This window comes from Mustelus asterias, chromosome 23 (assembly GCF_964213995.1).
Source record: "Mustelus asterias chromosome 23, sMusAst1.hap1.1, whole genome shotgun sequence".
NCBI lineage: Eukaryota > Metazoa > Chordata > Chondrichthyes > Carcharhiniformes > Triakidae > Mustelus > Mustelus asterias.
The window spans coordinates 63,475,933-63,493,093 of NC_135823.1; the positions used below are offsets into that span (position 1 = coordinate 63,475,933).

General features: G+C 48.6%; 1 protein-coding gene across 2 annotated transcripts in view; it reads left to right on the plus strand.

Moving 5' to 3' along the window:
• Positions 1-17,161, plus strand: part of ciita (class II, major histocompatibility complex, transactivator) — an 87,812-nt gene that overhangs the window by 52,101 nt on the left and 18,550 nt on the right. For both annotated transcript variants that reach the window (XM_078240783.1, XM_078240785.1), the window contains 7 exons: positions 2,188-2,334; positions 3,314-3,382; positions 5,956-6,183; positions 6,949-7,023; positions 8,437-10,162; positions 14,388-14,567; positions 16,618-16,689. In XM_078240783.1, coding sequence (XP_078096909.1) covers positions 2,188-2,334; positions 3,314-3,382; positions 5,956-6,183; positions 6,949-7,023; positions 8,437-10,162; positions 14,388-14,567; positions 16,618-16,689 — 2,497 coding nt within the window. The remainder of the gene's footprint in view (positions 1-2,187; positions 2,335-3,313; positions 3,383-5,955; positions 6,184-6,948; positions 7,024-8,436; positions 10,163-14,387; positions 14,568-16,617; positions 16,690-17,161) is intronic.

Consider the following 17,161-nt stretch of genomic DNA (forward strand, 5'->3'; position numbering starts at 1 on the left):
GGCCCGCCACGGGAATCGTAGCGGACGGGATACAGATCGTGCGAAGGTCCGTTGACCTGGGGCGGGAATTTCCAGCCTTGGGAGCGCGGCTGGAAAATCCCGCTCTTTGAGTTTTGGGTTGAGAATCAACATTCCGGCGATTTAAATCCAGCTGATTTAAAACTCAGTGATTACTAGGAACTTAATACTTAACTCTTTGACCAAGCTTTTGACCTCCCCGTCCTAATATCTCCTTACGCAGCTTGGTGGTAGTTTTTCATAGGATCCCTACAGCACAAAAGGAGGCCATTTGGCCCATCGAGACTGCACTGATCACAATCCCACCCAGGCCCTATCCCTGTAACCCCACGTATTCACCCTGCTAATCCCCCTGACACTAATTTAGCATGGCCAATGCACCTAACCCGCACATCTTTGGAGTGTGGGAGGAAACCGGAGCACCTGGAGGAAACCCACGCAGATACGGGGAGAATGTGCAAAGTCCACACAGACAGTGACCCAAGCCGGGAATCAAACCCGGGTCCCTGGCGCTGTGAGGCAGCAATGCTAATCACTGTGCCATGATAACTCTTCTGCGAAGTCCTTTGGGATGTTTTTAATACATTAAAGGTGCTATATAAATGCAAGTTAGTATCGTTTGCCTGGATAGTTTAGTGCAGTGGTGGAATTATGGTAGAAATCAGGGGTGGGATTCTCCCAAAAACATTCTAAGTGTCAAATTCGTGTAAAAACTGGAATAAATCACGCTGGTTTTTTTCAGCGAGATTTTCAAAATGAATCTCCCACACTCTGCTGAGTGCTGCTGAGAGCCCGAGCGTGAATCTCATTAAAAATCCAGGGGTGGGGCCTATTCCCGCTGGAGAGGCAGGCAGCATAGTGCTGAGTGGGCCACTGCGCAAGTGCTGAGCTGTCAGCGCCGAGATCGGCGCATGCGGAGTAGCCCCACACTGCCGACCTCCTGGTTGCTGGCCAGCCCTGCGACCCCCGCATCACTGGCCATGCGACCCACCCCCCACGCCCCGATTGCTGGTTCCCCAGACAAGCCCAGGCCAGCCTCAGTCCCGGGCCCGCTATTGAGATTAGAACCAATTTATTCAGCTCCGCGCCGATTTCTGGCGAGGAGTTGACTGTGCCGGAAATCCGGCGGCTGGAGATGCACCTGCGCCATGGCGCCCAGCGGGAAGCCCACTACACATCCTCCGCCTGAGTCTCCCGGCCCGCTGTGCTGCTTTATCGCCACCTAGATTTTTGGAATCCACAGCGTAACACGGAAACCCGTGCTTCCCGATTCTCTCCAGATTTTCCGCCCCGCGTCACCGTTCTCTCTGATGGCTAACAGGGGCTGAAAATCGCCCCCAATAAAGGTTTTTTGGCGAGAGGGGCAGTTCAGGGAAATCAGGAGGTGTGCCTCAGAATTTTTTTCTGGTTATAGAGTCATAGAGGTTTACAGCATGGAAACAGGCCCTTCGGCCCAACTTGTCCATGCCGCCCTTTTCTTTTTTTGAAAACCCCTAAGCTAATCCCAATTGCCCGCATTTGGCCCATATCCCTCTATACCCATCGTACCCATGTAACTATCTAAATGCTTTTTAAAAGACAAAATTGTGCCCGCCTCTACTACTACCTCTGGCAGCTTGTTCCAGACACTCACCACCCTCTGTGTGAAAACATTGCCCCTCTGGACCCTTTTGTAGCTCTCCCCTCTCACCTTAAACCTCTGCCCTCTAGTTTTAGACTCCCCTACCTTTGGGAAAAGGTATTGACTGTTATAGAGGGGCGCGGCGTGACATGTAAAAGGTTGGGAACCATTGCTCTAGTGGAGCATTGCTTTTTTTATAATAACAACTTCTAAGGGAGAGGAGTGTTGCCAGTCCGGGCTTCTAATCAGCGCAAATCAAATTCCTGTTTTCAACTGGACCGACCGTGTTGCCCTGATGTAAACTTCCCCTTCGACTCAGAGGCAGCACTGGCATGTGAGGCAGCCCAGCTTGCTTGCGCCTACCATCTAGTGGCCTGTGTCGGAACAGCATCAGCTGTGATAATACAGCAAATTCCCCCTGCCTGGGAAATAATTAGGCATTTGGGGGTTTCGGAGGGGGTGGGCAGGGGGGGGAATGTGAAAAATAAACTACTGTGTGAGAAATGTGCCATTCGGGAAAAGGTTGTCATTTCTGCGTTTCATTTCAGCCAGTAGCACCGATTCGATCGTTAACGGCCCACCGGTTGTCAGTTCTGGCGCTGTTCAGGTTTTTCCGTCGTACGCACTTCCACAGCCAGTCGTCAATATGTCTGTCAACAGGACAGTTCAGACTGGAGCCTCCACCTGCATTTTAGGTCTGTCTCGAAATGCCAAGCTTCTCTCGCTTCTTCTTGATTTTGATTTTGATTTATATTAGTGTCACATGTTTAAAGTTAAAGACTATTTATTCGTCACAAGTGAGGCTGACATTAACACTGCAATGAAGTTACTGTGAAAATCCCCTAGTCGCCACACTCCAGCGCCTGTTCGGGTAACACTGAGGGAGAATTTAGCACGGCCAATGCACCCTAACCAGCACGTCTTTCGGACTGTGGGAGGAAACTGGAGGAAACCCACGCAGACACGGGGAGAATGTGCAGACTGCACACAGACAGTGACCCAAGCCGGGAATCGAACCCAGGTCCCTGGCGCTGTGAGGCAGCAGTGCTAACCACTGTGCCACCCACTGTACTACACTGTATTGGGGATACAGTGAAAAGTATTGTTTCTTGCGCACTATGCAGACAAAGCATACCGTTCACAGAGTACATAGGGGAGAAGGGAAGCAGAGAGTGCAGAATGTGGCGTGACAGTCAAAGCTAGGGTGTAGAGAAGGACCAACTTAATGCGAGGTAGGTCCATTCAAACAGCTAAAATAAAATAAAAGACTCGCATTTCTGTCGCAACTTTCACAGCCTCAGGTGTCCCGATATGGTGTACATCCAGTGTGGTAAAAAGTGCACTTATTTCTGGTGTAAACGGAAAAAGTTGCTGCATAGAAACTGAGTTGCGAAGTTCATAAACCACAACTGATCAACTCCAGATAATCGGAACGTTGCTTGAATAATTACTATCGGCCGTAGCAACCGGGAGAATGTCCCCACTCCTTGAAATTGTGCCCCGGAACTGACTTTTAGCTCTTCATTCGAAAGACAGTGCCTCTGACAGTGCAGCAATCTCTCAGCTCTGCACTGCACTGGCAGCAGAGATTTGCACAATATGCAAAACGGCAGATTGCACCGTGGGTTGTTTATTTTTGAAAAGAAAATCTGTAAAATCTGTTTTGTTTTCCAGTGGTAAACAAGACCTTAGGAACTCTTGAGATCACATCACTGCTGCCAACATCGCCTGTGAGCTCCCCATGTGAGTATCTTTCTGTTTTCATTGAACACCCTACACGGTTAAACAGAGAAATGGAGGAGAGATGTGAATCTGCCCCAACAACACAGCTCAACTCAGCCTGATCAGCTCAGCTGATTCAAGCGGTGGCCGTGTTAATTCACAAACACAATGGACGGGATTTTCCATTCCCCCCCACCCCCCCCACCCCCCCACCCCCGCGGCAGAGATGGCCCGCCATTGGCTGGTGACAGGATCTTCCGATCCCGCTGTTGTCTACGGGGTTTTGCGAGCTCTGCACCCTCTGACACCCGGGGAATGGAAGATCTCGCCGCTGGGAAGGGCTGGAAAATTTCAGCCAAAGTGCTGGAAAAGCTCAGCGGGTCGGGCAGCATCTGTGGGGGGAGAAACGGAGTTCACGTTTCGAGTCGAATTTGACTCTTTTTCAGAACTTCAAAGTGGGCATATTAGACCATAAAACATAGGAGCAGAAGTAGGCCATTCTGCCCATCAGGTCCGCTCCATCATTCAATGAGATCATGACTGACCTGATGGGGTTTTTTATTCATTCATGGGACGTGGGTGTCGCAGGCTGGCCAACATTTATTGCCCATCTCCTTGAGAAGGTGGTGGTGAGCTGCCTCCTTGAATCACTGCAGTCCATGTCGTGTGGGTTGACCCACAATGCCGTTAGGGAGGGAATTCCAGGATTTTGACCCAGAGACTGCGACGGAACGGCGATATATTTCCGAGTCAGGACGGTGAGTGATTTGGAGGGGAACTTGCAGGTGGTGGTGTTCCCATGCATCTGCTGCACTTGTCCTTCTAGATAGAAGTGGTCACGGGTTTGGAAGGTGCTGTCTAAGGCTCTTTGGTGAATTGCTGCAGTGCATCTTGTAGATAGTACACACTGCTGCTACTGAGCGTCGGTGGTGGAGGGAGTGGATGTTTGTAGATGTGGTGCCAATCAAGCGGGGCTGCTTTGTCCTGGATGGTGTTGAGCTTCTTGTGTTGTTGGAACTGCACCCACCCAGGCCAATCCCATCACACTCCTGACTTGTGCCTTGTAGATGGTGGATAGGGTTATGATAATGTGATAATCCTCAACATGGCTTTCCCGCCATATCCCCATTTTTGTGTCATTCACAAACTTGGTATCAGTACATTCACTTCCCTCGTCCAAGTCATGAATATATTGGGATGGTGAGGAGAGAATGAGTTGGTTAGGATTGTATTCACTGGAACTCAGAAGAACAAGGGGGGATCTCATCAAAGCCTATAAAATTCTAACAGGATTGGAAGAATAGATGCAGGAAGGATGTTCCTGATGGTGGGGATGTCCAGAATCAGGGTCACAGGCTGAGGATGTTGATCCAGAAGGAACTCTTCCAGTGTAGACAATAAAAATATAACAAAACCTATTCCAACTTATAAATCAAAGAAAAGGTTTAAGAAAGAAACTGCATCACTCCAAACATGTGGTCTCGCCCTGGGCCACTCCAAATTTCCCACAATTCCCAACATGTTCTAATTTATACCTGGTCAGCTGGTCAGCTGATCATCACATCATTCTGTCATTGGTTACATGGTTTACTGGGTCAGCTGATCCTTGTTACCACTGGTCACATTACAACAGATCCAGTGTTGGCACCGGTTACATTCTAACAGAGGATACAAGATAGACTGTTCAGGGCAGAGATGAGGAGAAATTTCTTCACCCAGAGAGTGGTCAGCCTGTGGAATTTGGTACCACAGAAAGTAGTTGAGGCCAAGACATTGTATGTTTTCAAGAAGCAGTTAGACACAGCAATTGAGGTGAAAGGGATCAAAGGTTACGGGGGAAAAAGCAGGGTCAGGCTATTGAGTTGGATGATCAGCCATGGTCGTAATGAATGGTGGAGCAGGCTCGAAGGGCCGAATGGCCTACTCCTGCTCCCATTTTCTCTGTCTCTATATATTGTGAATAAATGCAGCCCCAGCACTGATCCCTGTGGCACTCCTCCAGTTACCATCCTGAAAATGCCCTCTTATCCCAATCTGTCTTCCATCAGTTGGCCAATCCTCTGCCCGTGCTAGTTTACTACCCCCAACACCATGGACTCTTATCCGGTAAGTTTTGCGAGGCTTTAACTTTGGGCAGAAGCAGGGAAAGTAGTGAATTTGCTTGTGATTTGAGCCAGAAGCTATAACAGGCTTGTTGAATCGTCCTTTCAAATGGTAATGTATCTGAAGATTTAAAATTACAACAGAAGGATTTGCATTTAAATTGCACTGTTATTTACCAGAAAACCCAAAGCACTTTATAACCAATGAAGTGGCTTTGTGTGGAATCACTGTTATAATATAACTATATATATTATGTATATATATAGGGTGGCACAGTGGTAAGCACTGCTGCCTCACAGTGCCAGGGACCCAGGTTCGATTCCGGCCTCGGGTAACTCACCTGATGAAGGCTCAGCGCTCCGAAAGCTCGTGATTCCAAATAAACCTGTTGGACTTTAACCTGGTGTCGTGAGACTACTTACTGAAGGATTAAAAATAAAGTAAATGATCCTTTTATCTGCTCTCTTATCTCCTGGAACTTTGCCTTTCAGCTTATTCAACGGAGGAAGTTTCTCCCCAGAGTGTTTCGATGGCACCGTGGAACACTTTGCCAGTTAGTTGGTGCACAGACGCTCCTGTCAGTCCCGTGGACAGTCCAACTACCCCAGGCTCAGCCAGTCCTCAGTCCAGCGATGGTCAGAGATCGCCAGAGTCCATGACCCATGCTCAGCCTATGGATAGCTCGTTTGTTACAACCTCTGAAGACAGCGAAGGATCATGTACGTCATCCAAGTATTCAATTTGTTTCTAACCAAGTTAGTATTTGATTGAGTGATGTTTCAAAAGGTGAGAAGATTTAGCTGCCGGTAAGTTGGACAGTATAGTGCAATCCAGCCCTTGAGGAGTGCAGGGTTGCAGGTTTGAACCCCTCTGCTCGGCTGAGTTGCCAGATTTAGCCACATGTGGTAACAACAGGAAGCCACGGGGTGGGTTGCAGCATGGATGAGGTAAACTCAGTTATTCATGTCTCTTAAATATCCTGCAGGCACGGTGGCACAGTGGTTAGCACTGCTGCCTCACAGCACTAGGGACCCGGGTTCGATTCCCATCTTGGGTCACTGTCTGTGTGGAGTTTGCACGTTCTCCCCGTGTCTGCGTGGGTTTCCTCCGGGTGCTCTGGTTTCCTCCCATGCTCCAAAGATGTGTGGGTTAGGTTGATTGGCCATGCTAAATTGACCCTAAATATGTGGGGTTATGGGGATAGGGCCTGGGTGGGATTGTTGTCAGTGCAGACTCAATGGGCCGAATGGCCTCCTTCTGCAATGTAGGGTTCCTATGAATTGTCCATATAACAACCGGGATACTGATATTTTAAACCAAAGGGAGCACTTTATTGGTCCTTGAGTGAACGTGGAGGGAAGTTGGCGGTGACTGTGGGGAGGTTTCACTGAAGCAAGTGGCATTGTGGGAGGATGAGAGCTGGGAGCAATGCTGGAGTGAGGGGAAGGATCTCCAACTGTTCTAACGATCACTTTTCATGCTAGGTCCCGGGACAGAGTCGTCTGGTGAGGAATCAGCGGAACCATTGAGTCCAGCAATCAAGATGTGCACCAAAACAAGTAAATATTTAACTTCTCAGATCAGTATCTGCCGGAAATTTGCATACAGTTCACTGTTGTCTTTGGCACTCAATTCCAATTCCCTGGCGGTGTACCAAGGCAGACTTTTATCTGGTTCCATAGCTAGTTAATCCTGGAACAGGTCACCAGTCTGTTTCCAGGGGTTTATAGTGTGAGAGGCGCCACTCCACATCAAGCGTGACTGACCAGGAGTCTCTCCCACTCTTACCGCCAGCCGTTGGCGAGTTTGGAAGGATTTTGCAGGTTGACACTCAACCTGTTTGGCCACGTTATGAGCGCACCTTCCTTGGACGTCAAGTCCTGGGGTGGGATTCGAACCCGGAGCTTCTGGCTTTCAGAGGCAGGGACACCAACCCACTGCGCCACTACAGACAGAGAATTCTGCACAGCTGGAGGGTCAACACCAACTGCTTAATAGATAAGGGCCAGGAATATCTGCCTCTCCCCCTACTTCCCGTGCGTGGCATGCTCCGCGTTTTGCGGAGGCGGCCCGCCATTGGCTGGTCATGGGATCTTCTGGTCCCACCTCTGCCAATAGCTTTGCCCATTGTTTGCACCCTCCACTGCTGGGGAATTCCCACCGTTGTGGGGGCGCGGGGTTGGGAAGGGGTTGGGGGGCAGTGTTGGCAGGACCAGAAGGGCATTGCTGAGGTCACACCTGGAGTATTATGTGCAGTTTTAGTGTCCTTATCTGAGGAAGGATGTCCTTGCTATAGAGGGAGTACAGCAAAGATTTACCAGGCTGATTCCTGGGATGGTAGGTCTGTCATATGAGGAGACTAAGTTGGTTAGGATTATACTCACTGGAGTTTAGAAGAGTGAAAGGGGATCTCATAGAAACTTATAAAATTTAAGTTTTAGACAGGGTAGATTCAGGAAGAATGTTCCCAATGGTGGGGGAGTCCAGAACTAGGGGTCATAGTTTGAGGATAAGGGGTAAACCTTTTAGAACTGAGGTGAGGAGAAATTTCTTCACCCAGAGAGTGGTGAATGTGTGGAATTCATTACCATGGAAAGTAGTTGAGGCCAAAACGCTGTGTGATTTCAAGAAGAAATTAGATATAGCTCTTGTGGCTAAAGGGATATGGGGGAAGGCAGGATCAGGATATTGAATTCGATGATCAGCCATGATCAAGATGAATGGCGGAGCAGGCTTGAAGGGCCGAATGGCCTCCTCCTGCTTCTAGTTTGTATGTTTTATGTTTCTATCCCGCCAATGGGAATGGCTGGAAAATTTCGGCCATACTTCTCACTTGGTTTGATTGGAAATGCGGCGATAAAATAAAGCTGCTCTCAAACGACCTTCTGGTTTATCATTGGAAAAGAGCATGAAGTAACACTATATTTAAGGTGACGGTGTAATAGAAATTACTCATGTTTTTGTATCGACAGAGAGTGTGGAAGCTTGTACAGAAACTGTGAAAGAATACTTGAAGGACATGAGCCAACACTCTTACATTTGCCACGAGCATGACGAAATGCTTCTCGAAGACATCTATGTGGACCTCACAATGATCAAGGGTCAAGCAGAAAATAAGTCCGCCAAAAACGCGACCAAGTGCCTGGATAAAGAATGCAGGATCTATGACATAGCGGAACGAGAAAGGCTTGCTGTAAACGCCAGCAACCTCTTTGACATCCCAGGGAAGCGCCAGAGAGAAAGCAAAATAGTTGCTTTACTGGGGAGAGCCGGGATTGGTAAAAGTGCGTTCGTCCAAAAAGTCTGCCACGACTGGGTGAACGGGTGCTTCAGGCAGTTTGAGTTTGTGTTCTGGTTCAAGTGCAGGACGTTCAACTTTGCCAGGGAGTACACATTAAAGGATTTACTTTTCCAGCCCTTCCTCCCTTCGTTGAAGAACACCAATGAGGTCTTTCAGTACCTCTGCCACAACTCGCACAAGGTTCTGCTCATTCTCGACGACTTTGAAGACTTCCAGGATCACGATGGCCTCATGCAGCCCGCCGCGTGCGGTTCGCCAGAGGGACCTCACACCGTCAGGCAGCTGCTTGCAGGCCTCCTGCAGAAAAAGCTGCTTAAGGGGTGCACCATGCTGATTACTGCCAGGCCGAAAGAAACCTTCAACCAGTACCTTGGCAGGGCGGACAAGATTGTGGAAGTTCTGGGCTTCAGCCCTTGCCACGTGCAGGAATTCCTGCGCCGGTACTTCGAAGACTCATCCTTAGCCGCTGACGCGTGGGCCTGTCTCCAGCAGCACCGGTACCTCTCCAGCTTCTGCTATGTCCCTCTGTTATGCAGGTTCATCTGCTTTGCCCTCAAAGCCGCTCACCAAGCCGGGGGCAGGCGGTTGGTGTTGCCGCCCACTCTCACTCACTTTTTCCTGGACCTATTTCAAATCCTGCTCCACCGTGAACCGTCTTTTCCACAGTCGCAAGACGTCACCTCCCTGCACAAACAGACCATCCTGGAGGTGAGTAAGCGAGCCTTCACCGGCATCCAGCGCCACCAGTGCGCGTACGTCGACTCCGGCTCTGCGCAAGTGTCGGACTTCGCCTTGAAGCACGGCCTCCTGAGACCTTTCTTAACGACCGGCGAGGGAAAGGAGCAGGAGTGCGGGAAAACCTTCTCCCACTCCTCCCTGCAGAACTTCCTGGGAGGGCTGTACTTGCTGTTTTCCGAAGACGTCAAGTGCAAAGGCTTGACCAAGATGATTTCCCTGGAGCACAAGAAGCGCAAATCTCAGGAGGACTGGCTGGACGTTGTTCGTCGGTTTCTGGTGGGACTGGCCTTTCAGGAAGGGAGTGCGTTTTTCAGCTGCTTCTCCCATCATTCCAGGGCGAACGTGAAGAGCAAGAAGCAGAAGAGCCTGCTGAAGTATTTGACGGAGCTGGAAGTCAGTGCGCTCAGCGCGAGTAAGTTGCTGGAGCTCTGTCACTGCGTTTATGAAGCACAGAGTACGGAGCTGACCGCACGGGTAGCCGCTAAACTAAGCAAGAGGTTGTCCTTCAGAGGCACACGGCTGACCCCACCTGACATCTTCGTGCTGCTGCACATGATGCGGAGGTCGCCAAATAACTTTTCCGTGGACCTGAGGGACACGAGTATCGACTTGCAAGGGATCGAGCGGTTTGTGGAGTTGGAAAAGGTGACCTCGTTCAGGTATGTGCACAGATCTACCATCTGTAAACTGAGTGCGGTGTCCTGCTCGGACTTTTCTCTTTCTGTCAATCAATAATGTGGTGGCGCAGTGGTTAGCACCGCCGCCCCACAGCGCCAGGGATCCGGGTTCAATTCCGGCCTCGGGTGACTGTCTGTGTGGAGTTTGCACGTTCTCCCCGTGTCTGTGTGGGTTTCCTCTGGGTGCTCCGGTTTCCTCCCACGCTCCAAAGATGTGCGGGTTAGGTGGATTGGCCATGCTAAATTGCCCCTTAGAGTCAGTAGGATTAGCGGGGTAAATACGTGGGGTTCCGGGGATAGGATTCTGCTCCACAGTCTTAATGGCCGCTTTATACACTGTTGGGATTCCCTGAATAAGCTAAATCTGCTGAACTTCTTGCCTGTTTTTGAGTTTATCCTCTGACAGTATTTGCTGGTCTCTTTTTCCCCTTTACTTTTGAAACCATGTTGCATTTAAACTTGAAATATGCAGTACCTGTACAATTCTCACTATTTCTAATCCCCCTCACTGAACACCAGGCATCGTTCCTTGGGTCACATTGTAGACCAGTGATGGGCAACATAGGCTAGTGAGTGGGCCGCATGAGCGGCACTCCTTCATCTCAGTGCACCATAAGATTGAAATCCGGCTTGTTCACTAACCATGACCCCACGAATCAAATTAAATATATTTAATGCATGTTGATGATCCCATGGGGAGGGTGATGGCCTAGTAGTATTATTGCCAGACTATTAATCCAGAATCTCAGCTAATGTTCTGGGGACACAAGTTCGAATCCCGCCACGACAGATGGTGGAATTTGAATTCAATTTTAAAAATCGGAATTAAGAATCTACCGATGACCATGAAACCATTGTCGATTGTCGGAAAAAACCCATCTGGTTCACTAATGTCCTTTAGGAAAGGAAATCTGCTGTCCTTACCTGGTCTGGCCTACATGTGACTCCAGAGCCACAGCAATGTGGTTGACTTAGGGATGGGCTATAAATGCTGGCCAGCCAGCAATGCCCATGTCCCACGACTGAATAAAAAGAATCATAGAAAGTGCTTAATCGTTTATATATTAATAGATATATTAACCTCAAGTGGTAAAAACAGAGTAAATATTTGTGCTTGATTGAACGCAGAGGGAGCACACGGCTCTCACAGTCAATGTTGTGAGCAATCAACACGCACCTCACTTCACTTGCCCTTCCTTTACGTGCAAATTGCTTCCGTCACACCAATAGGAAAAAGGCTACACAGATGGAAACCAGCAAAATGTAGCAACACTGTACATGGACAACAGTCAGAATGTCTGACGGGCCGCACTCGGAATCCAGATGGGCCACGCGTGGCCCCAGGGCTGCAGGTTGCCCACCAACCATGTAGAAAGTCACCCTGCATGTACCTGTGTGGCACGGGTGGCACAGTGATTAGCACTGCTGCCTCACAGCGCCAGGGACCCGGGTTCAATTCCAGCCTCGGGTCACTGTCTGTGTGGAGTTTGCGCGTTCTCCCCATATCTGCGTGGGTTTCCTCCGGGTGCTCCGGTTTCCTCCCATGCTCCAAAGATGTGTGGGTTAGGTCGATTGGCTGTGCCAAATTGACCCTAATATCAGGGGGATTAGCAGGGTAAATGCATGGGGTTGCGGGAATAGGGCCTGGGTGGGATTGTGGTCGGTACAGACCCGATGGGCCAAATGGCCTCCTTCTGTACTGTAGGGATTCTTCGATTCTGCTACCAGCCTATGGTGGCAGGGCCACTCTTGGTTGAGTTTGTCGAGGGTGATTGCACAAAGCAGCCAACCATAATCTGGCCTTTAATTGTCCTCCCTTCCTTATGAAAAAGCATTTGGGTCTCTGTTTGACACCTGAACCTGACCACCAGGTGCCCAAAGTGCAGAGTTTCACATTGCGTCCATCATTACATTCAGAGATCCTTCACACCAGAATCCAGCCACCTCACTGAGAATCCCTGAGATTTTTTTGTAAGCTTGAGTTGCAATTAAAGCCGACAGTTTTTAAAAGAAAATGTGACTTATTTTGCACTGAAGGCCATGGAGTTACAATCTGATTTCTTTACAACCAGTTCACACTGAGAAAATTCAGTGAGGACTGTCCTCTTCACTTTTTAAAAAGAATTCCAACCGTAATGATTTTAATTTGGGGGAGTGTAGTGGTCTTGTCGCTGGAATCTAGAGGAATCCAGAGACCCAGGGTGATGCTCTGAAGGACCCGAGTTCGAATCCCACCACGGCAGATGGTGAAATATGAATTCAGTAAAAACCTGGAATTAAGAATCTGCTGATGACCATGAAACCATTGTTGATTGTTGTAAAAACCCATCTGGTTCACTAGTGTTCTTTAGGGAAGGAAATCTGCCATCCTTACATGGTCTGACCTAATGTGGGTAGCACAGTGGCACAGTGGGTTAGCACTGCCACCTCACAGCGCCAGGGACCCGGGTTCAATTCCCAGTTTGGGTCACTGTCTGTGCGGAGTTTGCACATTCTCCCCGTGTCTGCGTGGGTTTCCTGCGGGTGCTTGGGTTTCCTCCCACAGTCCGAAAGATGTGCGGGTTAGGTGGATTGGCCGTGCTAAATTGCCCCTTAGTGTCGAGGGGATCAGAAGGGTAAACACGTGGGGTTCCAGGGATAGGGCCTGGTTGGGATTGTTGTTGGTGCAGATTCAGTGGGCTGAGTGGCCTCCTTCTGCACTGTAGGGATTCTATGATGTGACTCCAGATTCACTACAATGTGGTTGACTTTTAAGTGCCTCCAGGGATGGGTATTAATAAATGTTGGCCCAGCCAGTGACGCCCACATCCCATGAATGAATAAAAAGAACTGTATTGTCCCTTGCTATTAAGAAAACCTAATGGTTGAACTGATGACTCGTCCATTGGTTACTTAAAGCCAAACCACAATAGTTGCTCTGGCCGCCCACATGTAGTCATGGTGTGGAGATGCCGGCGTTGGACTGGGGTAAACACAGTAAGAAGTCTAACAACACCAGGTTAAAGCCCAACAGGTTTATTTGGTAGCAAAAGCCACACAAGCTTTCGGAACAGGCTGTTCCTTCGTCAGGTGGGTGGGAATTCTGATGGAGAATGTGCAGACTCCGCGCAGACAGTGACTCAAGCCAGGAATCGAACCCGGGAACCTGGGGCTATGAGGCAGCAGTGCTAACCACTGGGCCACCGTGCCGTCCCAGATGGGTTTTTGCAACAATCAAATGGTTTCATGGTCATCATTAGACTTTTAATTCCAGATTTTTACAAAGTCGACCATATTGCTGTGAATCTGGACTCACATCATAGAATCCGTCCTGTGCAATATCTCACTGTGTTCACTTTATGGATCAGAATCAGGGAAATGTGGGAAATTACCATTAGCCTTCCAGCACGGTGCCACAGTGGTTAGAACTGCTGCCTCACACGCTAGGGACCCACGTCGATTCTGAAGGTTTTGTTTGATAATGTTGCTGTGGGTTGTTTTGAAGCTATGTTAATGGAACTAGATAAATGGGAGCTGTTATAGAATCATAGAATCCTACAGTGCAGAAGGAAGCTATTCAGCCCATCAAGTCTGCACCGACCACAATCCCACCCAGACCCTATCCCCATAACCCCATGTATTTACCCTAGCTAGTCCCCCTGACACTAAGTGGCAATTTAGCATGGCCAATGCACCTAACCAGCACGGCTTTCGGACTGTGGGAGGAAACCGGAGCACCCGGAGGAAACCCACGCAGATGCGGGGAGAATGTGCAAACTCCACACAGACAGTGGCCCAAGCCGGGATTTGTGCATTGGTTACTGAGAATGGCACAGCAGATACAACAAAGACATTTCTCAACTGCTTCGACTACTGTAAGACGTCTTACAACACCAGGTTAAAGGCCAACAGATTTATTTGGAATCATGAATCACCTGATGAAGGAGCAGCGCTCCGAAAGCTCGCAATTCTGAATAAACCTGTTGGACTTTAACCTGGTGTTGTGAGACTTCTTACTGTGCCCCACCCCAGTCCAACACCGGCATCTCCACATCATGGCTCCAACTATTGTGTAAAGTGTCCTGCAATATAAATGGAATGGTTTGCACAGGGAGACAAATGATGAGGACGTCCACTCGACTAATCCCTGGTCCCCATATGGTGGGTTTATTGAATTTTGGAATGACTTATCCCGTTTCTCTTTCATTTGTCATTGTTCCGTTCACAGAGTGTCGGTGTGCGATGCAGTAAGGCTTTGGGAACATTTGGAACAGAATGAGTTATATGAGCTGCTTCACCTGTCCCTTCTTAAGTTCTCTGTCAATCCTTTCGAGATCAAGAGTTTGAAAGACATCGATGACCTCGATTTACTGGTACGAATTCATAAAGACAGAAGATTCCTTTCGAGGTGAGTCGTCACATCTCTCACTTTGATTCGATCTGTGAGTCAGAGCTTCTGCCCCTCTCGATAGAATTCTAACACACCTGGCTGCCATCTTGCAATGGGCTCCGAATATGTCAACCTATAGCCAGGACTTACCTGGAGCTAATGACGTATCGTACCAACAATCATTATTAGTGATAATAACAGATGAATATGATGATAACCCTCCCAGGACTTCCATGGGGAATCCTTAATTGATCTCCCTTTGGGACTCGTAGAATACGAGTTCCCATGGTAACAGGCAATCACCTACCCAGGTGGAACTTGTTACCCAAGTCCTTGATAAGGCAGAGCCCAGAACGGGTCTGAAGACCGATCGCCCAGCACAGGACTTACGCATATGCACCACAGGGTTATAAGACCATAAGACATAGGAGCAGATTAGGCCACTCGGCCCATTGAGTCTGCTCCACCATTCAATCATGGCTGATATTTTTCTCATCCCCATTCTCCTGCCTTTTCCCCATAACCCCTGATCCACTTATTAATCAAGAACTTATCTACCGCTGTCTTAAAGACACTCAATGACCTGGCCTCCATAGCCTTCTGCGGCAAAGAGTTCCACAGATTCACCACTCTCTGGCTGAGGAAATTCCTTCTTATCTCTGTTTTAAAGGATCATCCCTTTAGCCTGAGGTTGTGCCCTCTGGTTCTAATTTTTCCTACTAGTGGAAACATTCTCTCCATGTCCACTCTATCAAGCCTCGCAGTATCCTGTAAGTTTCAATAAGATCCCCCCTCATCCTTCTAAATTCCAATGAGTACAGACCCAGAGTTCTCAACCGTTCCTCATACGACAAACTCTTCATTCCAGGGATCATTCTTGTGAACCTCCTCTGAACCCTTTCCAAGGCCAGCACATCCTTCCTTAGATATGGGGCCCAAAACTGCTCACAATACTCCAAAGGGGGTCTGACCAGAGCCTTATACAATCGCCTACCCAGGTGGAACTTGTTAGCCGAGCCCTTGATAAGGCAGGCCCCAGATCGGGTCTGCAGGGTAACTAAGCGGGGATAGGGCCGGGGTGGGATTGTGGTCAGTGCAGACTCGATGGGCCGAATAGCCTCCTTCTGCACTGTAGAGATTCTATGATTCTATGAGACCGATCGTGCATGTGCGCCACAGGATTATGGCTTAACCGAATGATTTATAATAAACATCCTTCCTTTCCAGTCGGCTTCCTGAGTTATTACAAATATTTAATGGACAGGATTTTCCCTTCCTGTTTGACAGCGGCAGAGTTACGGATGGGATGGGGGTAATTGGAGATGCAGATACAGCTCAGTCAGGAGGTAACTGAGCGGCTGAATGGCCGACTCCCGTTACTGAGGGAAGATACACCCAGCTATCGAGGATTGTATATTTCTATAATGTTTTTGTGTAACATCTGTTTCTGCTTCCGTTGCTGCAAAATCTAATTTGCTAGATGTATTTGGAGTTTGTCGAAAGCTTCTTTCTGGGTGTATGTTTCTTGGAAAACTGGTTCTATGTTCGTCAAGAGTCTGTGGAATCAAATAAATCAAAATTTATTACTGTTTTACTGTTTTTATTATTTATTATTATTATTATTTATTACTGTTATTACTACTGGGCGGCACGGTAGCACAGTGGTTAGCACTGCTGCTTCACAGCTCCAGGGTCCCGGGTTCGATTCCCGGCTCGGGTCACTGTCTGTGCGGACTTTGCACATTCTCCTCGTGTCTGCGTGGGTTTCCTCCGGGTGCTCCGGTTTCCTCCCACAGTCCAAAGATGTGCGGGTTAGGTTGATTGGCCAGGTTAAAAATTGCCCCTTAGAGTCCTGGGATGCGTAGGTTAGAGGGATTAGCGGGTAAATATGTGGGGATAGGGCCTGGGTGGGATTGTGGTCGGTGCAGACTCGATGGGCCAAATGGCCTCCTTCTGCACTGTAGGGTTTCTATTCTATTCTATTCTAAAATAAAACTTGTATCTCTGTGTAATAAAGTGCAAAGAAGAAATGTTTTCATCTTGCGTTTCATATTTTTCCCCGGAACAGCGCACACAACACATCTGGAGAGGAGCTGTATGAGTTACCTGCTGTCAGGACACTTCAAATGCTGGAGTTTGCGTAAGTAATGAGTTGTACTCTTGTGCCTCGATCATTTCATGTTTTCTCCACTTTAATATGTTATCAGAGTTAGGAAGGGTGTCAAAGCTGTGGAGGGAAAACGGGGGTGTTCTATGATGCTGGCTATGTCTACTGTTCTTCCTGGGGGTTGGGATAGGATTTCCCTTTGGGATTGGAGCTCTCCTCTCATCCAGCTCCCTGGGGTCAGTAATTACAGGAAGAAGTCTCACAACACCAGGTTAAAGTCCAACAGGTTTATTTGGTAGCAAAATCCACTAGCTTTCGGAGCGCTGCTCCTTCATCAGATAAGTGGGAGTTCTGTTCACAAACAAGGCATATAAAGACACAAACTCAATTTACAAAATAATGGTTGGAATGCGAATCTTTACAGGTAATCAACGCCGGCATCTCCACGTCAGTAACTACACCCCAACATTCAGATTTGGGGTGCCAAGGTCATAGAATCCCGACA